This window comes from Populus trichocarpa, chromosome 1 (assembly GCF_000002775.5).
Source record: "Populus trichocarpa isolate Nisqually-1 chromosome 1, P.trichocarpa_v4.1, whole genome shotgun sequence".
NCBI lineage: Eukaryota > Viridiplantae > Streptophyta > Magnoliopsida > Malpighiales > Salicaceae > Populus > Populus trichocarpa.
In genome coordinates this window covers 21,797,838-21,822,178 of record NC_037285.2, presented here as the reverse complement: position 1 = coordinate 21,822,178, position 24,341 = coordinate 21,797,838, and the positions used below count along the sequence as shown (strand labels likewise).

General features: G+C 30.7%; 1 protein-coding gene and 1 pseudogene across 1 annotated transcript; both read left to right on the top strand.

Moving 5' to 3' along the window:
• Nucleotides 1-15,771: 15,771 nt before the first annotated feature.
• Nucleotides 15,772-16,766, top strand: LOC7486668 (histone H2B.2-like; annotated as a pseudogene).
• Nucleotides 16,767-19,655: 2,889 nt separating this feature from the next.
• On the top strand, nucleotides 19,656-20,921 carry LOC7486669 (RING-H2 finger protein ATL57). Its single transcript, XM_024581313.2, has one exon. It carries the CDS (start codon nucleotides 19,947-19,949, stop codon nucleotides 20,736-20,738), a length of 792 nt encoding a protein of 263 aa, XP_024437081.1. The 5' UTR covers nucleotides 19,656-19,946; the 3' UTR covers nucleotides 20,739-20,921.
• Nucleotides 20,922-24,341: the final 3,420 nt, after the last annotated feature.

Sequence of the window (24,341 nt, the reverse complement as noted above, 5' to 3'; positions counted from 1 at the left end):
TTTCTTTCTTTCTTTCATTTTTTTTTTCAGTGGAAACAAGAAATCATTATTCTCTACCACTCTATGTCTTTCAATTCCGTGAACTATAAGGAAACCCTCGCAATTATATATTCACGTTCATGATGTTGAAACATAAAGTATGAGATGAATATGTTGACATCAATTTCAAACTACCACTAATTCACAGTCATTCATTGATATGAGGAAATAATATAGCCTAAATTATATTTGATAAAGTCACATGTATAAATATTGTTCACCTCCCTCAATACTCCTCACTTTTAATGTTAAGTTTGTTTATTGGAAAGTATTTTTTTTTTAATTTTTCTTAACTTTAGAATAATATATATTATAAGTCTTTCTCTCTAGCTTGCTGATTCTTTTTTTAAAAAAATTTGATATATATATATATATATATATATATATATATATATATGAATGTTATATTAATATAATGTATTGATAACCCTACTAGAAAATTGGAAAAAGGTAACGGAAACGCCGATATATGAAAATATGTCGTCATTGTTTTCCAATGAAAATTGCGATGGAAAATTTCCATCAGTATTGATGACATGTAAAATTATTGGTGGAAATTTTATTGAAAATTTTAAATTGAATTAAAACCCGACAGTCTCTCTCCTTTCTTCATTTTTTGTTCTTCTTCATTTACCTATTTTGGCCTAGCAGTATCATATAGCAGTCACTCTTCCCGACTCACAATTCACAACTCACAAATCTAGCATCACCTCTCCTATACTCATTCCAGGTTTATTTTTTTGTTTGATATATGTGTGTGTGTGTATTAAGTGAATGATTTTCCTTTGTTGGTTGAAATTTAATAAATTAGAGTTTAAAATTAATGTACTTATTTTGAGATTTAGCTATCATTATGAAAATAATAGTGCTTAAGTGAATTATTTATTTTTTTCTAGGCTTATAATTGGGAAAAACACCTCTTGTAAATCAATCGTGGAGGAGAGACTAACCAATAATGCAATTTTAAGGAGTTAACCACATAACTAGAAGAAAAAAAAGGATATTAATGATAAGGGTTCACCAGATCTTCTTAAGAGAAAAAAAAAGTTTGATTCTGCTATAAATTTCATTTGTTATGCTCTAGAAAAATTGGTGGCTTGAATAGTTTTGAGTTATATGTTACTAGATTAGCAAAGTTATTTTCTGGCGTTAACTTACTTTGCACAAAGTCTTTATGTTTTTATATGAAAAGGAAAGTTTTGCACTTTGTTTTGCTTTTTCATTTTGCTTGCTATCATTGATTGAATACTTTAAATTCATATAATCAAACTTGTTAGTTGCGTTTTGAAATGGACAAATCATGTTTGATTGGCATAGGTTTTTGAAATTAGTATGTGGGTGTAAGCAGCCTATAGGATAGAGGTTTTTTTTTTTTTTGTATTGGTTGCCTCGATTGAATTTCCCTAATTACAAACTAGTAAGCATGTAGATTTTATATGCTTGAATAGTCATGGTGTTATGATGCATCTTTCTAAGCTTAGATAGTCATGGTGTTATGATATGATATTGTTTACCTTAAAAAGCTTGTTTAATTTTTCATATTAAACTTGAAAGTTCAATTACCAATTAGGCTAAGTTTTGCATGTTCCTTTTTTAACTTCTAAATATTGGTCTTCTTTTATTTTAACAATCCATTTAATATTGCTTAATGTTTTGTTGTTGTTAATTCACTTGTCTTTATTTTTGCTTCTCTTGTTTGAATCTTCTACATTTCTTCCTAGCCTGATAATTGATTCAAAATTACAAATCTCTCTTCTTTTCTTACTATTTATTACATGATGTTTTGATGTGAAAGCAAGTTTTGGTTTTAATATAAGTTTTACTTACTACTTGTTACTAGATTAATCTTGCTACTTCTTATACAATTGTTTGGTTTTGAATTTTAGGTTATGATTTTTAAAATTAGAACAGAGCATGTTTAGGATTTGTTGCTAATGGCAATATGATTCTATTGCTTTTTCTATGTGTTTCATGCGGAATGTGTTCATTGTTTTCTTTTAGCTACCATGTATACACTACTAGAAAATTAAGATATATGAATATTCTGATTGATAAAATAGGTAACAGAATACCATCGTTAGAAACTTTCTCATTAAAGTTTTCTATTCCATCAGCATTTCCTTTGGTGTTTTTATTTTTTTATTTTAAAAAAAGGAAATTCTGCATTTAAATTCAATTTACTCTTCTTCATCACTTCTCACAACGAAATAAATTCTATCAACTTAAATCATAGTTACTCATAAACTTTATTTCTTCAACTTATATATGGTATAAAAGAAATTAAGAGAGACATGCAAAAAAGGAAAAATAGAAAATGATATGTGCACATTCCAAAAAAAGCATGAAGACATTTATTGTTATCGTAAGTAAATTAGGAAAAGAAAACATGAAGACATTTATGATATCCATTGTCATATAAATGTTCAAGAAATAAAAAATTGCAAGAATATTAGGATTGTGAAATAATAACCTTATCCAACAAACTATCTCAAAGATCATAGCATAGTTAAAAGCAAAATTAAATTCTTCTTTTCTTTTTCTTCTGTAATTTCTCAACAACCAAGAAGGAAAGTTTTAACCATACAAATACAATTATCAAATTAGTGCAGCCATATAATTTCTAAGATTATCATTGATTGATTCAACTCCCTCTAAAAAATAATCAAGATGGGAATTTATTCCATGACCTGAATTTTCATCTACTTTATTCAAATGACATGTATTTTCAAGAAAGTATGTGTTCTAGTCATGAAACAACCAAACTCTTCAATGTCTTTAAGCTAACACTTCTTTAAACAGTTAAAATATCATCCACTCATAAATCTATAACCAATAACTAATAAACCACTATAAAAATCAATAAACTTCCAAAAAAACATAAAATAAAGTAATTATAATAGGCAAATTAAGAAAAATTTAACATTATTGAAGAAAAAGAGATGCAAATAACATTACTAAATGGTCCTAGAATTCCCTCAGGTTAGCCTGGTTAGCCATATTGATCAAATCACATTGCATATTATACTTCCTTGCAAGTCATTGAACAACTTACATACAAACTCAATTGACTCCTTCATTCTTGTAATTACACAAATTTACACATACCCTTCAAAACTTAAAACTAACTAAAGCAAATAATATTTCATCCAAAACAAACACATTGGTATATACCAATATCAAAGGGTAACTCAGTTTAATTATATATTATTATCATCAATAAATAATACCCTAATTATTATCAATTCATAAAAAATCAAATATCCCTAAATTTTTAACTTAATCATAAATTTGACAAAAAATAATAATTGGTACATATTAAATTACTCGTCATTTCTTTAATTCTAATGCACCTAAGTTACAAAATCACACTCAATTTCATCAAGTGACAAATTAAATCTATTTCTCCAAATCCCAAACAAACCTTAAAATACAAATTATACATTAATACAACAAAGTTATCATTATAAAACAAGTTTAACACTTAAATATACAAGCAAACTACAAATGCTACAAAGAGATTTTAATAAATTAACTTAAAGCATTAATGAGTTACAATAAAAATATGAGGGTTTTCTTAGTGGAGCGAAGCTTGACAAGAATTAGAACCAAGACAAGGAAGCTAATGCTACTAGATAGAAGTCGGTTGACATTAACAGGTTGGGTGACTAAATAATCTTTACTTTGAGTTACTTGTTTTTCAAATTTGAAAATTAACTAATGTATGAAATCAATTAAGAAAAAAAAATAGTGGTGCAAGAGTAACGAGATGCTTGTCATAAGAGTTTGTGAAAACCACAATACAACTAGGTAAGTTTAAATAAACTAATATTATATTATTGTAAACTCATATTCTTTTATTTTCTTATCTTCTTTTTGTTTAACAAATTTCAATAACAGGTTGCATGATCTATTGTACAATTCTCATAAATAATCAATTAGGAAAGTTAGCTCTAATGATATTGAAAAGTAGAAAAGATATAAACTAAGACATGTCACATAGAGTAATTAGGTATTGTTTCAACAATTTATGGAATCAAATAGTTTTAGAAAATGCTCATGATCCAGTACACAAAACAAAAATAAAGAAACTTATGGTTCAATGAGCAAACACATCTAAGAAGAGCATATGTTTGTCAACCATACCAAACGCCTAGCAAGAGCTCATTGTTATGTATTTTATTATTTTTCTTTAAGTTTTAATTAAGTGTTTATTTGTGAGACTTTTAACAAACTATTTAATTTATAGGAAAAACAACTTAGGCGCGAACTCCAATAGAGTTATATGAGGAAACTCTTATAAAGAAAACGGGATAGGGGAAATAGAGAAAAACTTTATCGATACAAGAGCGAAAATGTTTGTTGTAAGTCTTTTATTAGGTATCATTGCCTTGATAATGTTTATTTACATGAATAATATGAAATGTAATTGAATTTAGCAATTTGACTTCTTTTTGTTTAGTTTTAGAGGAGACATATAATGCCAACATGACTACGAAATTTAGCGAAGACACTTCAACCCATCATCCTCATGACCCTCAGCTGTGATTGGAGGCTGCTAAAATTCATAGACCTGGTAGGAATAAGGTTTATGGTATGCCTATGCCATCTGCTTGAGAAATGAAGGCGTGTCGGACTATTTCAATTGTAGGCACACCATATTTTAGCCTAAACAATGCTTTGCAGAACTTTGATGAACTTGTTCAAAAAAAGATTTAGAAACAATTGTTTGTTGAGATGCAGAATATTTATTAGAGCATGAATGATAAAAGATCTCATAGAAGAAATAAGGATAGAAATGAGAGTAGAACTCAAACAAAAAACTAGGATATATTGGGCTCATATGAGTGCATATAAGTTTACCTTTTCCTCTCCCTCCTGGACCTTTTCCTTCCCCTCCTAGACCTTTTGGTTTAAGATCTTAGGAATTTTAATGTGTTGTTCATATATACATTTGTTTAAAAATTCATTGTGTATAGAATATTGTTTATCATATTGTTGTGAGCTATTTAAATGTTTTATATAGTACATTTTGTTCTCAATATGTGTTTTTGTTGTGGTTTATTATGGCTGTGGTTTATTGTGAATTGTGGTTGTGATTTATTGATTTATTGTAGTGGTTGTTATTGTTGTGTGTTTAAATGAGAATTTTAGGCTTGAGGATTGTAACACTAACAAGAGTAAAAAAAAAAAAAAATTGAAAACACCGATGGAATTGGCAACAAAAACTTTCTATTAGTGATTTCATTGTCGATGGAGTTTTCGATGAAAAATGGTGGGAAAGTTTTTTTTTTATGAGAATATTTTGTCAGTATTTTGTATTGCTGAAGAAAATAAATACCCTAACGAGATATTGTTCAACAATGTGTTTCCATCGGCAATGCAAAATACTAAAAGAATTTAGCCTAAACACTGATAAAATATTCCATCAATATTTTTTAATTTTCTAATATTGTAAAAAGTGTGTATCCGTGTATAATATTTAAGAAAATTATATATTAGGATATATCAATATATAATATGTAAACATCATATTGATTTAATATATTAATGTATATAATTTATATTTAAAATATTTTAATTTATATAAAATTGATAGAAAATATGTTATGAAATTCAACTTGTTATATCATACTAATTTTATAGAATATTTTAGTTATTAATTTTTCAATTTATATTAAATATCATAAAAAAAATATCTTCCTACTCATTTTTTATAATCAAGTGTTGGGAAATAATCTATTTTCCTAGAATACGTTTTTTATGAGATTCATTTTAAAAAGAATCCGATTTCGGACAAACAAATGGAACCTTGATTGTTAGTTAGGGTAATTGAACTATCGTTAATTCTTGTGCTTTTCCAAGCCATGTAAAGATAGATAGCCAGTAAAAAAAAGCCACGACAGAGAGTGTAAGAAACAACGAGTAAATACAAAAGAAGGGGGTGCAAATTGTAGTAGACATGTAATATATAATTAATTTTCGAAAGATAAGAAGGAAATATCCCTTCAACAATACAAATTGTCAAAAGACTTGTGAAGTCTCTCTCTCCAAACTTCTTCCGTTGCAAGTTTCGATACACTCCCATGTCAGAAGATCACATAAACCAGAGAGATCTACCAAAGCTTCTACAATCTGCACCACAAGGTCATGAACAAGGAGAGGGGGAGCTCGGGCTTCAGGCTGTTGATGATCAAGAAGAGTGCCGAACAGTGCCAGCCTCTAGTGACCACAAGATACCAACCATTCAAAGCTGCCCGCCAACACCACCCTCTATTGACCAGGCTGTTGATGATCAAGAAGAGTGCAGAACACCAACCTCTAGTGACCACAAGATACCGACCATTCGAAGTTGCCCACCAACACCAAGAAAGAAGGTGCAAGTTTTTGCGCATAAGAGAAAAATTCCAGAGTTTTTCGATACTACAAACAAAGATGAGGTAGAATCGTTTTTTCGATCAAGCTTTGAGGTACCTAGTCGTGTCAATCAATCTCGTCCCATGAAAAGAAGATGCAGAAGTTATTAATTAAGATTTTAATTCTGTACTGTCTTAAATCTCCTCATATATGTGTATATATTATGTTGCCAGATTTTCCAAATTTTCATGAATGAATTATAAGTACTGCGTATCTAGCCAAAAATACCTAATTATATACATAATACATGGGATCTCATCGAGATAAGAATGAATCGCCCATGATGTGATATAAATAAAATATCAGTCACTGTTTAATTAATGATCATCTTGTCATTAAAACAGTAATTTTTTCTCTCTTTAATTAGTTACTCTCGTAGTACAGTACGATCTTCATGTTTCTTTCAGAACAAAATTGCGTGTTAATTTGTTTTGTTCAGCAATGCTTTTTTTTTTTTCCCGGATAAGTGCAAACGAAAAGGCAAAAAGGAAGACAGAGAGAACTAAGAACTGCAGCATGGACGTTATGTATTTTCCTGATGAAGATCGAAGGTCATGCCAGCCAAGAGAATGAAGCTTCGGTGTGCATTTGGCATTGTGCGGTGGCTTTTTCAGTTTTGGTTTGCCAAAAAAAAAGCTATAAATTATAGTTTTTCGAAATCAAAATTAGGTGAACCACACCGCACGATATATATAAATAAACAAAGCCTTAACTCTTTCTACTCAATATCCTTCGAAGCATAGTAATTTCTTCAAGATATTATCTTGCTCTTGGATGAAGTGGATGTTGAATCTGCAAAACTAGGAAGTCCTCTCTCACTCACTTTACAGAACCCCTATAATCATAAGTCAGCAAGGGTGGAAGAATTATATTGATGTCTAAAGAGAGAAGAAGAGGGAGATGATCAAATGTGGATGTGGATGTGGAGGTGTAGGAAGCTGGATTCCTTCACCTAAAGGTATTGTCTATATTTATTAATGTCAAGAGCTTGAATGCTTGAATGTTGCTGTCGAGGGGCATTACGACCTGCTGCTCCAGAGTAAATCTGTGTGCCTGAGCCAGGAAGCGCCGCGTGTTTGTTCTCGACCTGCTGCTCCAGAGGAGATCTGTGTGCCAGGCATGTTCGAACATGGCTAAGTTGTTGCCACTCGACCGGACCGCTGACTAAGAATATCTCCCGGGGGTGCAGTCCGAACTGGAAAGGAGGGAGCAGGCCACAAATACAAAAATATATGCCTGCCTATAATTGGATGCGTACTTTTTGATTGCGCACTACTGACTGGTTCAATGCCATGGTTATTCTGTCAGTGATATAAAATATATTTTTTCTATTTTTTAATATTAATATATTAAAATAATTAAAAAATTAAAATTTAATAACAATAAATTTAATCGAAATATATATTTCTATTACTATAACCAGCGTACCCGCCTAGTAATACAATAAATACTATCAGTATTATAAACCAGCATCGATTTTATTATAATAATTACCACTACTATCATTATTTTTATTACTAATTTCACTATTTTTTTATTTTATTACCATTATAGAGTGTTTTTACTTTAACATGTGCATATGTAGACATTCAAATAAAAAAACAATACGTACAAAAAAAAGAGGACATGCACTCAATTAGAAATAAAATAATAAATTTATGTGACATTCAAGCATATCAATTTAACAAGAACGTCAATATCTAATTAATAGGAAATAATATTAATATACATTAAAAAAGTCAAGGTCTTTTTTACTTTGATCGTTAATAATTTTTAGATTTATTTTAGATTTTTTTTTAGATAATTTATCATTCAACATTGATTTACTATTGATGAGGCTACAAAAATCACAGGAAATATTCTGGAAGGAATTATTTCTAAAGACCCTTATAGATCATTCATAATGTGTTCTATAACCTTCACTTTAATACTATTTCGACTTTCTCTTTAATGGATATCTTCAGGGGTTGTAAATCTTCTCTTAAATAAATACCTGCACATAGTCCCTTAGAGACCCCTAGAGGGTATTGTTGGGGGACCCTCCGAAGATCAAGTTAGCACAAGATTTTTTGTGTGATAAAAAGAAATTAATAAAGGTATGAATGAGCCTTTATGAAGTTATAGAAGGAGAAGAAAAGGAAGATGTAGATGTAATGGAAGAAAATAAAGAATGTGTTTATGTCTAAAAGAATAAGGTTTCGAACCTTTTTTCTATATACTCAAGCTTCCTTTTATATTACCTATCTTAACTTACTTCATACGATATGTGAGGAGTAGAGATGTAATCTCGTAATAGTAAAATAATGTTATTTTATTGTTCGTGCCATCACATCTCATTAATATAAGCATGGACTACTTGTTCGTAATTAATGGGATGTGATGGGTATCATAATCACTAACCCAGACTCAGAGTAAGGGAGGTTTAGAGTGGGGTTACTTTTTAGCTATACCAAGAGGAATTGGATTCAGTTATATGCTGAACCCAGGTGTATTTGGGTTCAGTTTGTACGCTGAACCCAAGTATGGTTGGGTTCAGCTGTAGGTTGAATCCAAGAGGAGTTGAGTTTTGTTGTATGCTGAACCTAGTTGTTGTTAGGTTCAATTATAGACTGAACTCAAGAGGAGTTGCGTTCAGTTGTACGATGAACCCAAGTGTATTTGGGTTCAGCTTATACGCTGAACCCTAGTTGTTGTTAGGTTCAATTATAGACTGAACTCAAGAGGAGTTGCGTTCAGTTGTACGATGAACCCAAGTGTATTTGGGTTCAGCTTATACGCTGAACCTAGTTGTAGTTGGGTTCAACTATAGGCTGAACCCAAGAGAAGTTGGCGTGGACGCGTCATGGCCCAACTTAGAGTTGGGCGCGGGTGTACTTCGGCCCAATACAAGATTGGGCGTGGAGAAAACATAACCTCATTTTGGGTTATGACTTTTGTGTGATGATGGCCTTTAAACGTGGGAGGTTTTTAGAAAACCATGACCCATCAATTGTGTATTAAACTTTATAATTTGTTTTGATTTACTTCTTATAGGGTTATCAAAATTTCATAACTCATATCGCGAGTTTTGCGGGTTAGCTAGGTTGAATCAAGTTTTTTTTTTGTTCTTTTTTAATTGAATATTTTATTTCAATTTCATCATTCAACATTGTGTTGATTGGAAATTAGACTTTATATATTTTTTTATTTTTTTCTATGAAGTTATCATAGTTTCTTGATTTGGGTTTGGTAGTTTAAACCAGATTGGCTCGAGTTATTTTTTTTCCCTTTTTATTTGATTTTCTTTTTCAATTTCATCATTTAACATTGGGTTGAATAGAAATTGGACTTTTTTTTTTTCTATGGAGTTATCATGGTTTCCTTATACGGGTTTGACAAATTAACCTAGATTGGCTCGATTTATTTTTTTGTTCTTTTTTATTTAATTTTCTTTTTCAATTTTATCATTCAACATTGGGTTAATTGAGAATTGAGCTTCATAATTTTTTTATTTGCTTTCTACAGAGTTATCCAGGTTTGGCGGTTTAACTCAGATTGACTCGAGTTATTTTTTTGTCATTTTTTATTTGATTTTTTTTTTCAATTTAATCCTTCAATATTAGGTTGATTAGGAATTCAACTTCATAACTTTTTTCTTTATTTCTTTCTATGAGGTTATCATTATTTTATGACTCGAGTCGCGAGTTAGGCTGATTGACTTGAGTTTTTTTATTTTTTTTTAGTTGAATTTTTTTCAATTTTATTATTCAATATTTGATTGATCAAGAATCAAGCTTTAAAATTTGTTTGGGTTTGTATTCTGGTCTCATGACTCGAGTGGTTTCTTGTGTCCTTTTTAAATTATTTATTTATTAATTAATTTTATCTTTGGATTGATTGGGAATTGAACTTCATAATTTATTTTGATTTGATTTCTATGAAATTATTTCAATCTCATAACTTAGGTTTGACAGATTAATTTAAGTTGATTCAGCTTATTTTTTTAGTTGAATTTTATTTTCAACTCCATTCTTAACATTGGGCTAATCGAAAATTGAGTTCAATAATTATTTTTTATTTTAAACAAAGCCTTAACTCTTACTACTCAATATCCTTCAATGCATAGTAATTTCTTCAAGATATTATCTTGCTCTTATTGGATCAAGTGATGTTGAATCTGCAAAACTAGGAACTCCTCTCACTCACTTTACAGAACCCCTATAATCATAGGTCAGCAAGGGTGGAAGAATTACATTGATGTCAAAAGAGAGAAGAAGAGGGAGTGATATAAAATTTATTTTTTTAATATTAGTATATTAAAATAAATAAATAAATAAAATTTAATAACAATAAATTTAATTGTAACACTCCTTATTGTGGGTTTCGATTCCGTGCCCGCCTCGTAATACAATAAATAATATCACTATAACCAGCATTGATGTTATTATAATAATTACCATTACCATCATTATTTTTATTACTAATTTCATAATTTTATTTTATTTTATTACCATTATAGAGTGTTTTTACTTTAACATGTGCATATGTAGACATTCAAATAAAAAAAACAATACGTACAAAAAAAAGGACATGCACTCAGTTAGAAATAAAATAATAAATTTATGTGATATTCAAGCATATCAATTTAAGTAGAACGTCAATATCTAATTAATAGAAAATAATATTAATATACATTAAAAATGTCAAGGTTTTTTTTACTTAGATCCTTAACATTTTTTAGATTTTTTAAAAGATTTTTTTAAAAACAATTTATCATTCAACATTGAATTTACTGAGTATTAAACTTTATAATTTGTTTGTGCTATCATAATTTCATAACTCATATAGCCAATTTTGTGGGTTAGTTAGGTTGAATCAAGTTTTTTTTGTTCTTTTATAATTGAATTTTTTTATAATTTCATCATTAAATATTGGGTTGAATGAAAAATGGACTTTATATTTTTTTTTTTCTTCTATGGAGTTATCATGGTTTCTTGATTCGGGTTTGGCAGTTTAACCCAGATTAACTCGAGTCAATTTTGTGTCCTTTTTTTATTTGATTTTCTTTTCAATTTCATCATTCAACATTGGGTTAATTGGGAGTTAAACTTCATAATTTTTTTTATTTTCTTTTTACATAGTTATCCTGGTTTCCTGATTCAGGTTTGACAGTTTAACTTAGATTGATTCGAGTCATTTTTTATACTTTTTTTATTTTAATCCTTTGACATTGGGTTGATGAGGAATTGAGCTTCATAACTTTTTTATTTCCTTTCTATGAGATTATCACTATCTTATGACTTGAGTCGCAGGTTAGGCTGATTGACTTGGGGGTTTTTTATTCCTTTTTTTTGTTGATTTTTTTTCAATTTTATCCTTCAATATTAGATTGATCAAGAATCAAGCTTTATAATTTGTTTTGGTTTGTATTCTATGAGGTTATCCCGGTCTCATGACTCGGGTGGTTTCTTGTATCCTTTTTAATTGATCTTTTTTTAATTTCATCATTTGGCTGATTGGGAATTCAACTTCATAATTTATTTTGATTTGATTTCTATAGAGTTATTCTGATCTCATGATTTAGGTTTGACAGGTTGACTCAGGTTGACTCGACTCATTTTCTTTATTGAATTTTATTTTCAACTTCATCCTTAACATTGAGTTAATCAAAAATTGAGTTCAATAAAAAAAAATTATTTGTTTTCTATAGGATTGTCAAAGTCTCAAGACTTGGTTAGTGGTTTGACAAATGTCTTGATTTTTTTTAATTAAACTATATTTTTATCGGTCGTTCGGATTGTTTTTGGACATGTCAGGTCGACTAGCTCACATCAAGTCATTCATCATATAGTTTAAATTTTTTTCTGCTCAAAAATACATTAACAACACCTAATATTTTGTTACGAAAAAATAATAATTTGATCAACAATGTGACAACTCATTTTTGAGTTATTCTCTAAATTCATCTTCTTTCTTTCCAAAATAAAAATAATAAAATAAAGACTGATATTTTGGCAAAAGCAAGCTAGGAGAATTTCACATGTAGAAAAAAATTAATCTGCAATTTTGGATGGAATCAGGAGCCTAATTGCATCCTATTTTACCCAAAATTAGAGAAACAATACAAATTCAAGGTCAAGTAACATGATTATTGGATGAATTTGCACAAAAATTAAGCCTAAGGATATAATTTGATTTTAATAGGCCAATTTGACTTAATCATGGGCCAAATTAAAGTTTAATTATGTTTGGGAATTAATTTGGATCCAATTGAAGGATGTAATTAGGTGTAAGGACTTAATTATACTTTAAATTGGTCAAATTAATTTTATTACGGGCTTAATTGGTGAAACATTAAGTTTGAGAACCCAATTTGGGCTTAATTAAGAAGACTGAAATGTTAGGAGACTAAATTTAATTTTTACTAAGTCAATTGATTGAAATCAGGGATAAAATTGCAAGAAAATCAAAGTTTTGAGGTCAATTAAGGGCTAAATTGAACTCTAGGGACCCAATTGGTTGAAATCAAGGGTGAAATTGAAGAAAATTGAAAGTTTAATGATTAATTGAGGATCAAATTGTATAAAACCAAGACCAAGAACCAAAATAAAAAAGACGTTGAAATTTGGGGCTGAAATTAAAATTCTTCAAGGGCAAAATTGAACAAAATTGAAAGTTTGAGACCAATCAGGGATGTAATTAAGAGAAATCATAAATCGAAGGATTAAAATGAACTTTACCAAAACAGCACAATTTTAGGTTAGCTATTCATCTTTTTCGTCAGGTTTTCACCCGAAAAGATGCTCAAGTGGTCACCTTCCCAAGACATTTAATGCTTCATCTCTCCATCAAATTTGACAAAACTTACATACAAACGATGGTCTAACTTCTAACTACACCCTAGTGTGGTTTGTTTTAACCGATGGACGCCACAGCAGCTGTGACACCGCCCCAAAGTAACCAATCCGACCAACCATTTCCTGCAACAAATCTGACAGCCCATGATAACCACTTTAAACCAACGGTTGGAATCCTTTCGGGTTGAATTAAGGGTCAAGATTTGGCACCATTAAAGAAAAAATATCCCTCTTCCACCCTCTATAAATAGGGGTACATTTCATGGCTTGAGGGAGGAGAGATTCTAGTCCAAAGTTGGCCAAAAATCAGCCTCCCCCGGTTTTTCCTTCCCTAACAGACAATTCTCTCTCTTCTTTCTCTCTCTCTGCCGCCTTTTCATCCACTTCCATCTCAGTATCGCTATGACCAAGAGTGGCCCAACCTTCTCCACCAACCCAATCTGCTCACTGGTAACAGTGACAACCACCACCATCATCGTTAACTTCTTCTTCTTCTTCATCGGCCTTTCTACACCATGATAGTTGTTGTTTCTTCCTCCAGCTCCACCTTGAGCCACTACCACTTATACCCACCTCACCCTAGACCAGTGACGGTAGGCCCATCCCCTCCAAGCCAAGTGACCTTACTTTTTCTCCCCTCACTTTACCCTACAATCTGCAACTTCTTAGTTGCATACAAAACATGAACCAAGTTTACGTTCTGCAAAATAATTAACCGATAAGGTGGGCTGGAACCGTTTCAGCCCAGCCCAGATGGCTAGGACTGGTCTAGCCCACCTGAAAAAAAAAAGAGGGTTTGTTAAGCCACCAGTCGGCCTAACCGGACTGGGTTAAGCTAGACCTATTTTGGTCTATTCCAATTTATATAATAATAATAGCAGCGGTAATAAAAATAATGAAAAAAAATTCCAAAAAAAATCAAAAATCCTTTCAAAAAAATTGTGATTTTCTCACATGTTTTTTTTCAATAATTTTGCACAATATCGGGTTGTATATTTATACTGTAAGATACAGATCTGGTATTAAAATACCTGGTTTTCTCCGAAACCTTTCTAAAAAATTTTTGAAAATTCCAAAAGAAAAGTCTCAAATTTTTTAAATTAATTTTCTCTTTCAAAAATATAAATATTTTATTTTCGTGCATATGGCTAAATCTTAAAAGTTTTCCAAGCATGTTTTCATAAAAAAAATTACATATTTCTCATGTTTAAAATGCAAAAATGAATATCATAACTAGTTTGTGATTATTCATTAGGATTCGGCCAAAATGTCAAAAACCCTTTACCAATCATTTTGTTCGTTTTATATTAAGGTTTAGATGTAAACTTTAATATTTAAGGGTGTAAAACTACATAGTAGAGTACACCCTTATGTATTAAAGATACAAAGTGCAAAATAAATGTCATGTTAAAATTTAGACCTTATAATGGTTCGGATTTAGTCCAACAAGATAGAGACTCTCTCACGAAGGGAGACCTGCCTTAGATCTCAGAAAAAGATCAACGAATAGAAACTTGACTTAAAAAAACAATCAAACAACAATATTGTAGCTTACCTCAGGTAAGGTACACTGGGGGGATGTGTCTTCTCCTTGCACAACCAATCCCTTATTCAGACTCTGGCAGATCATAGGTTTTCTAATAACCAGAATACTAGGTGGCTACTCCTGAATCTTATAATAATAATTTTATGATTAAACTTAAAACTTTTTTTTTCCTAACAACTTCTCTCGGGAGGCATTTTCAGTAGCGTTGTTCGATGTCATTCTGCGACACGCAACATAGCGTAAACAATGATGTAGTAAATACTTGATTATAAAAAAAAAATTAAAAAATTCACAATCAAGTAGAAAAGTTCATAACTATATGAAATAATCTATCTCTTATTGGGATATTTCTGTGAGAAAATGTTTGACTCAAGGTCCCATATCATTGCAGAAAACAGAGGATTATGTCAGTACCTTCAGGGGAAGTTTTTGTTGATTACCCCTTTGATAGGATTAGAACATCATAGACGGTGCATGTAAAGGATACAAATAACAGTGGAAAATTCAGGCAAATCTGAGCATGCTTTGCTACTTTTACCCCACGTAGCCTTTCAATGCTAAGGTAACTGACACTTGTCCCTCTCACATGTCCAACTGTGGTAACTCTCACCACTTTTATATGTAGGCAATAGGCATAAGTAAATATGTTGAAATCATAATTTTCACATCCCGACCTGATTCAAAGTTCAGATTTCAGTTTTGACTGCATCACTGAGTTATTTGGGTTAATTTTTTTTTAAAATTAAAATAACATTATTTTAATAAAATAAAAATTAATGAATTGAAACTAAATTTTTAATCAGATTTTACCAGGTAACCAGATCTCAAATCAACCTGTTAGTTCGAGCCGGTTTCACATATGAAATTACTTTGTAGACTCGAATATAAGGAGCACAAGAGAGGGTGAAGGCAAAAAAATTGAGTGAAAATGGCTCCAAAGTGTCGAGGAAAGGAGGTGGTGTGAAAATGGCTCCAAAGTGTCGAGGAAAGGAGGTGGTGGGAACTGTGTTGAGGTCTACAAAGAAAGTTGTTAAAGAAACTGTACAAGTTGCTGCTATTGAAAACGACAATCAAGAATCAACACAAGATCAAGACCAAAATGGTGAAACCGAGGATATTGATACTCCTGCAATGGAGACTTTCAGAACCATTCCTGTTGATGAGAAGGTACACGAGGAAGAAGACCGAGTAATTGAAGTTTCAGTGGAAAAGCCCGACAAGGAAGCTGCTATAGCTGATTCTCAAGAACATGTACAAGGGCCATCAATAGAAGAGCCCTTAAAAGTTCTCATCAAAGGTGATATTTCTTCAGGTGCTGCTTCTCGAGGTCAGCAAGAAGAGCCATCAAGGGAAGATGAGATCAGGAAGGAGGACAAACAAGTGGAGTTCAGTAGAAGAGCCATCTAAAGAAGACCCAAAAGAAGATGCGGCTAGTGCTGGAGATCAAGGAAAAAAGCTAGGACCCAAGAAGGTAAAAAGACGGCGGCAAGGAAGGATCAGACACAAGAAGGGGAATGGGAGATTGGGAGGAAAAAGAAGAGAAAAAGGGGAACAACAGAGAGTGGTCCTGGACAAGAGGTATGTGTTTAAGGTACTGAAGCAGGTGCACCCAGATCTTGGGATATCATCAATGGCAATGAGTATGATTAACAGCTTGATCAATGACATGTTTGAGAGGATTGCTGAAGAGGCAGCAAAGTTATCAGACTACAGGAAACGAACAACACTGTCATCAGGGGAGATTCAAGGAGCAGTGAAGTTGGTTTTGCCTGGAGAGCTTGGAAAACATGCCATAGCCGAGGGGTCCGAGGCTGGTCCTAACTATATATATATCGCATGGGACTAAGCGGTCCAAGTCCTGGCGAGCCTTGTCATAAGTTAATCTTGGTTAGGGAAACTGGCTTTGATCATCTCTTGTATAATTTATTTCTCCCGATCACCAATGGCTACTCCCAGTTTGTGACTTGTATAATAGGTTTTATTGTAATCTTCCCTTTTGTACATATCAAGAACACCTTTTGTTGTCAGGAACTCATGGATACTTTTTTTTTTTCCATTTAGTGCAATTAATGGTGATCGTAGCTTGGGGTACATTATGAATTTATGATTAATATTTCCTTCCAGGTTCTCCTCCAATCATCGGATGATCATCTTGGATCCAAATCGTTTCCAATCAAATTGAGTAAGATCAGATTATGACATTAAAATCAGATTACTCTAACCTAGTGCTTCTGGTAATTGCTTTAATTTCAAAAATAGTAATTAAAAAAAAAAAACACTTCCATGCATTGTAATTTGGCTCTAATTAGTTAATCTATCAACCCTTCTGTAATTTGGTTGAATTCCCTTAATTTGGTTCTATAAGTGAATCCATATTTAAGATGTTTGCTAACCATACTAGAAGCCATACCTTCTAACAATTATCTTCAATTTGTAATCATTTAACTTAAATATTTGTTTATATATACATTTTTAGGTTTAGATTACAGCACTGAAAGATTCAGGGATGAAAGTGAAAAAAATTAAGATTTCAAGTAAAAAACATAAGGTTTGCAAGGTGTCTGTTCAAGCCTAAGTTTTAGAACATCCAATTGAGGTTTCAGCCAAATGTATTATAGAAAAGAGAAAGAACGAACATTGAAGTGACACTCAACCACATGATGGTTGCAGGGTGAACATCATCAATCTAGTCTTGTATTATCTCAATATTTTTAAAAACTAAGTGATTTCTACATGTTCTTTCTTCTATAAATCATGGTTTTTAAAGAATTCATTACATCTAAAAATCATATGTTATAAAGACACACAATTAACAACAATCATCGAACACAATTTCCCGACAAATTAAGGAGTTACCAAAGTTTCTTACAATTTCTTCTTTATTAGTTTGATGATCATGGTATTCTTAGAAGAATTTCAATTATATAAAAAAAATAAAAAATAGCAATTAAAAAAATAAGGATTAAAATTAAAATACAAAATAAACTTTATATTTGATTGAAGAGTAAAATTGAAAACAAAAATCAATTTGACAAAAACACCAGAAAAACCAAAAGAATGAGGATCAAAATTGATATAAATAATAAAAATAATTTTTTGATTGAAGGGTGAAATTGAAAAGGATAATAAATTTACAAAAACAAAGAAAAAAATTAGAAATCAAAACAATAAAGATCAAATCAGGAAGCATAATACCATCAATTTGAATTGAATGATGAAATTAAAAACCAATAAAACTTAAAAAAAACAACAAGGAAAAAAATAGAAATCAAATGAATAAAGGCCACATTAAAAATATAATATTTGGTAAATTAGGATTAAGGGATGAAATTGAAAACAAATAAAATTTCTACAGAAATGTCAAGAATAAAAATTAGAAATCAAAAGAATATGGACTAAAGTTGAAATATCAACAACAAGGAGGGTCAAGCTGCAATTTCCAGGGGAGAAGAGAGAAAATGAAGGGAAAAAAGTTCATTGGCAACAAATTAAACCACCAACACTGACACAAGTCACTCCATATGAAAGAAGACATATTGACGCTTTCAACAGCATGGTTGAATGGCATTTTTGAATGCTGGGAGGTGTCGCACACGCTGCCTGAAATGCTCAAGTGTCTCTCGGTATTATATACACATTTGTCCTTTATATATATATATATATATTCAAATTCTAAATTGTTCATAAGCTGACATAGTAATAATGAAAAGATCATTGTGAAAAAACAGAAAAGTCCTTTGACTCTAGTTTTTAAAATTTTGCTTTTTAAGAGCATTTTGATCTTTTTCATTATGTTTTATAATTATTTTTTATTTTATTATATTTAATCAAATATCAAATTTTTTCTATGCTGATATTATAATAACAAAAACAATTATTATGAAAATATTCCTCGAGCCTAGGTTTTTTTTTTCTTCCAGTAATATTTTAGGAATTTTATTATGCAATATACATGAGAAAAAAAAATATTATCAGTTAATTTAATAATAACTAATGGGTAGTGTAAAAAATCTTTAATACCCTTAAAAGTTAATGTTAATTTTTTTTAAGTGAAAGGAACAAGCCATCATTAAATTAATATCCCTGAGTTTAGTTACAATATTTTTTCAAAGTCAATTAGATACTTTTAATAACTTTAACTTGGATTATATCCAATCTCTTTTTTTTTCCGACTATCTTCGTCCCACTTCAACTCTTTATTTTTAGATTTTCAATTATTCATAAAAACATAATTTATTAATTAGTAAGGTGTTCATATCCTCAAAAATATATTTTCTTCGAAAAAAGTACAAAACCATGTATTTTGAAATAAAAATAATTAATCAAATAGGTCAAATCAAAATAAGAGGGAAGAAGTCTGTTCTGATCCCACATTGTAAAAGTTAGGGTTTTTTTCTTTTATTTTCGTTCTTTCAAAATACAATTAAAACTCTAGTTATTAAATATAGCCTCGCCTGGCACGGCTAATCAATTCTAAACCTCATATCAAAGCCTAGCTTGTTCCAGGTTTTGCAATAAATAAAGAGAAGTTAATTTGGTACAACTCCATTGAAAAAAAAAAAAACCTTTACTCAGAAAAAATTTGTTCAAAATCTATTATTTTTTAAAAAAATTTAAATAATATTTTAAAAAATTTAAATAATATTTTTTAAAAATTTAAACTAAAAAATAAAGTTAACCTGCTCTTTTCATAACTCAGATCTTGTACGAGATTGACTCAATCGGGTTTAATACCACGTAACTGAAAAGCCAGTTAAACAAGTTGCTATACCAGACCGGTTTTGAAGAATTTTTAAGACAAAAACAGTGGAACTCGCACCGAACAAAACAAATGCAGATAGATGCTCTGAGACACTCCTATCTTCTTCTACATGGACCCCAACGAGGTGTTGCATCACCTTAACACATCCCCTGGCCATTAAATTCAACATTAATTTACCAAACAATCATTGCATAAAGAACACAGTTTGAATCCCCTTTCTCCCTTCTCGATCTCGTGCACATAGATACACTATCCATGGCTATCTGTTTCTGGCCATGTTAATTTGTCTCTCTCTCTCTTCTCTCTCTCTCTCTCTCGCTACCATAATTCATACAACTCTTGACCTGCAATGAAGCCCCACAACCGCAAACTACAAGTACCATACAACGATGCACCGTTCGAACACCCCATCACTCCCACTTTCCAAACCTCTAACTCCACCATACCACCGCCACCGTTCAAAGAACCAACCACCATACCACCGCCAACAACAACTTTACAGCTACAACAGCAACAACAGTTTTATTCACGCACAGGGTTTGAACCGTCTGTAGCCTTAATAATTCTATTTCTCTTAATAGCTCTCTTCTTCATGGGATTCTTTTCTATCTACACCCGTAAGTTCTCCGTCAACCCATCACCGTCGTCGTCGTCGTCGTCGTCGTCGTCAGAGGATTTCTATAATTCTCACAGACAACGCAGCACGGGCACACCAGGGCCAGCAAGTACATCCAGCCGTCCATCCAGGGCTTCTACCAGCTCACGAATTACTCGAGGTCTTGACCCACAAGTTGTCAACTCACTGCCGGTGTACTCTTATTACCATGGTGATGTGAAGTACCAGATTGAGTGTGCTATTTGCTTGGGTGAGTTTGAGGAGAAAGAGGCTGTTAAAATGATACCAAAATGTCATCACGTGTTTCATTTGCAGTGTATTGACACGTGGCTTGAGATGCACGTGACTTGTCCTGTTTGTCGAGGGGCTCAGTTCGTTCAGGAGAAGGGCGGCGGTAACGATGGTTTGGGTGTGATTCAGGAGAGGGTTGATCAAGGTGCGAGTCAACCAGAGGCAAGATCAGAGGTTGGGAATGGTGACACGTCATTGGAGGTGAGGGGAGAAGTAATAGGTGTTCAAGCCTAGGGGAGAGAATTTTGCGGCAAAGAGCATCTAGCTTGTGAATAGGTTTTGTTGAATGAATATACTTTTAAATATTTACTAAAAAAGTTTTTTCTTTTCTTTTTTTATTATAAAATAGAGTTTCTAACTTAAAATTTGTTAAGCAAATGGAAGCATGAATGTTAAGTGAGGTACTAAGTTTATTAATTCCTTAAACTTCCAATTTGCAAAGGCAGTAATTAATTATGTATCCTTTTTAGTTGATGTAATTATGCCTTAATTAGAGTTAACATAGACAGTCACATACAAAAGAAGGAAGAACTTTTTTTCTTCTCAGATAGTACAGGCAATATAATATATATTGATGCTGGTGTTGTGATTATTTATGATAATTTTGGTATTTTACTCCTTCGGTTTGTGTACTTTTTTTTTTTAGTTTAATGTGGGTGTCCGGGTCAGCTTGCGCGTACCTCGACTAATCTCACGGACCCTGAAGTTAACGACCATGTAAGCCTCCAGTGGCCATCATATGAGCAACCACAGGGCTCGAACCTGAGATCATAGAGGGAGCAAACATCTTGGTCCCAAGTTTTTACCACTAAGCCACCACCTAGATGGTTCTTTTTTTTTTTTTCCTCCTATGAGTACTGGCCTTCTTCTCGAGTGGAAAAAGCTCACTATTTGACCTCAGTTTTGCTGCGAGTTAGGGCACCTCAGTTTTGCTTCGAGTGGGGCCGTGTTAAGAATTATAGTAGCAGTGACGATTTAAAGTATTTTTTATTTAAAAATATATTAAAATAAATTTTTATTTATTTTTTAAAAATCATTTCTGACATCATCATATTAAAACTATCTGAAAACATAAAAAAAATTATTTTTAACAAAAAAAATTTAAAATTTAAGGGAACATGGTTTCAACCGCGTTCCCAAACATGCTCTTAAAAAATAATGTTTTAATTTACTTTTTTATATATGAATAGTAGGTTTTATAAATGTGTTTTTTTTATTAAAAACATCTTCATTATAAATAAAAAAAAATTTATATATGTATTTAATTAAATAAAAAAAATTATTCATGCTAATAAATATAAAAAAAACATTAACTCATATGTTTGACTTGTTTTATTGCAGGTCATATAACGTTTTTTTTAAAGAAAAAAATGAATATATAAATGTTATTAATGTGTTTTTTGACATTGAAAGAAAATATAATTGTAAATAAAAAAACTAATGCTTACATATAATAAAATAAAGTGAGGATCATATACACTAATAAATACAAAAAAAAAATATTTGTTAACACAACACCATGTGCTGGATCTCAAATTGATTTTTAACATAGTAGAAAACTAAGACAATGTTACTTTTAGCTTTATTATGATTCTTTTAATTGAGAAATGTCAAAACATGTTTATGCTAAACTAAATAAATCTTAGAATGTATGAACTCATAAAATAAAAAAAGAGTTGCTAATATCAATCAAATTATAAAATAAAAATATAATCATTCCTATAAAACTAAAAGATATGATATTTAACCTATAAAACATAAAAAGATATATAAAAATTAATTAGAATAATCTTTTTGAATTAAATACATAGAAAAAAATATAAAAAAATAGTTATTCAAAAATAAAAAAAAATCTAAAAAAAATCAACGAGAAGGAGGGTATTAATTTAAATATAAATTTTGAAAATATAACATATAAAAAAATATTAAATTTTTTCTTTGAAAAAAAAAGATCAAACGTTGATGGACCTAGCATGCTTGGCTAATTTTGAAAAGGGAAAATGTGTGGGCCTACAAGGGTAGGCCTGTTCATGTGGGCCTGTTTTTTTATTTGAAAATATCATCTGCCCTAAATGTTTTTGAAAAAAAAAAGACAAGCCATATGTCGCTTGACTGCTTCTTTTCATATTCCAACCATAGTGATGACTAAAAAATCAAGGATTTTGGTTTTTTGACCAAGAAACTCATTTTTAACATATACACCTTGATAAACTTGTATATGACCTTAAATAATCCAAAAAACAGTTTATAAATCCAAAATCAACCTAAAATCAAAAAACTTACAGAACTCAAATATATCATTTTAAGTGATAGGAAGACCAAATAACACTTATGTGAGAGTCTCCTCATCCAATGAAACTCATTGATACTAAGATCGATCTTTTTATGGCCTAAATTTGTGTCAGCCGAGACTTTCTCTCTACTACCAAAATTCAATGACCTTCTCTCTTCTCTCTCAAACCAAGGACTAAAAATAAAAATAAAATGAAGTTTTGTAATGAAAATGAGATTTTAAGACCAAAAGAACCAAAAAGAAATTGGAAAGTATAAGGACCAAACTAGACTTTTTTTCGCAGACTTTGAGGTTGCTACCTATGTTCCTTGCTTTTTCCATGTTGGTCCTTCATCTTTCAATCATGCCCTTGTTTAACCAATTAAAGCCAATTAGCCATAAATTTAGACATAAAAAGGCTTAATTAAGAAGAAAAAAACTTGAATGACCAAAATAAATAAATAAATTCATTGTAGAAGTCCACGATGAATTGAGTGAATTGTGAGAATATAAATAATCCCCATGTCTTTTGGAGTTTCTTATTAGTTATTTGACATGCACTGCTTCATTGGGGGTGAATAATTTTTTCTTTCAACACAAAAAAAATGAATACAAAGGTATTCCATACATGTTTTTTAATATAAAAAGCTCAATCGTAAATTTAAAAGTGTATACATGCAATTAATTAATTAAATAAATAATTATTTATACAATTAAAATAAATCATGAAACTCGATTTCAAAATTAATCGGTTAAACTCATGATCCGAGTCATAAACTTAATTAAATTTAATATTTTTTAATAATTTTTTATTTAATAATATAATAAAAAATATTTATAAAATTAACTAGTCAAACTCCAGGTTCAACGCGCAAGGCTTATGTTGAAATCTAGTTTTATTAAACTAATGTTCGGTCATTTACAGACGACTCTCTAACATTTCTTGTCCTTTCCTTTTTTTCATAGAAAATCCTCCACCATTATTTTTTAAGTAACAAGTAACTAATGATATGGAGCTTTCTAGACGAATCTTTTTTCTTTTTATTAGAATGAATATAAAATCATTTGTAACAGGTACAACTTTGCAAATCTATTTTGACTTTGCCTTCTGTTTGTTTTGCATTTGTTACTGTACCTGTAACCTAGATTTTTTCCTACATGTTTTTTTTATTAATGTGTTTGTTTGAATTAGCTTGCATTTACCTGATTAATTCTATGAGTTCTGAAGTTAACATACATGTAAGTTTCTAGTAACTTTAAGATTTATAAAACTCGAATTAGTAATTTTTCAAAAACAAATTTAAAACCTTACCAGCAAATATAATCCTTCATATTGCTCCCATGTGAATTTTAAAACTATAATTTATGGTCACTTGACAAAAAAAAAAAAAAAAAACAAAAAAAAATTCAAAGGAGGGCAAGTGGGTTAAATTCAATAATGTGGAATTTTTTTGGTATTTATCGCTTTTCCCTTTTTTTTTTTTTTATAAAACTAAATATTCCTTTTCTTTTACTTTTCATATTAGACCAAAAAATATAGTACTGCTTATTTTTTTTTTAATAAT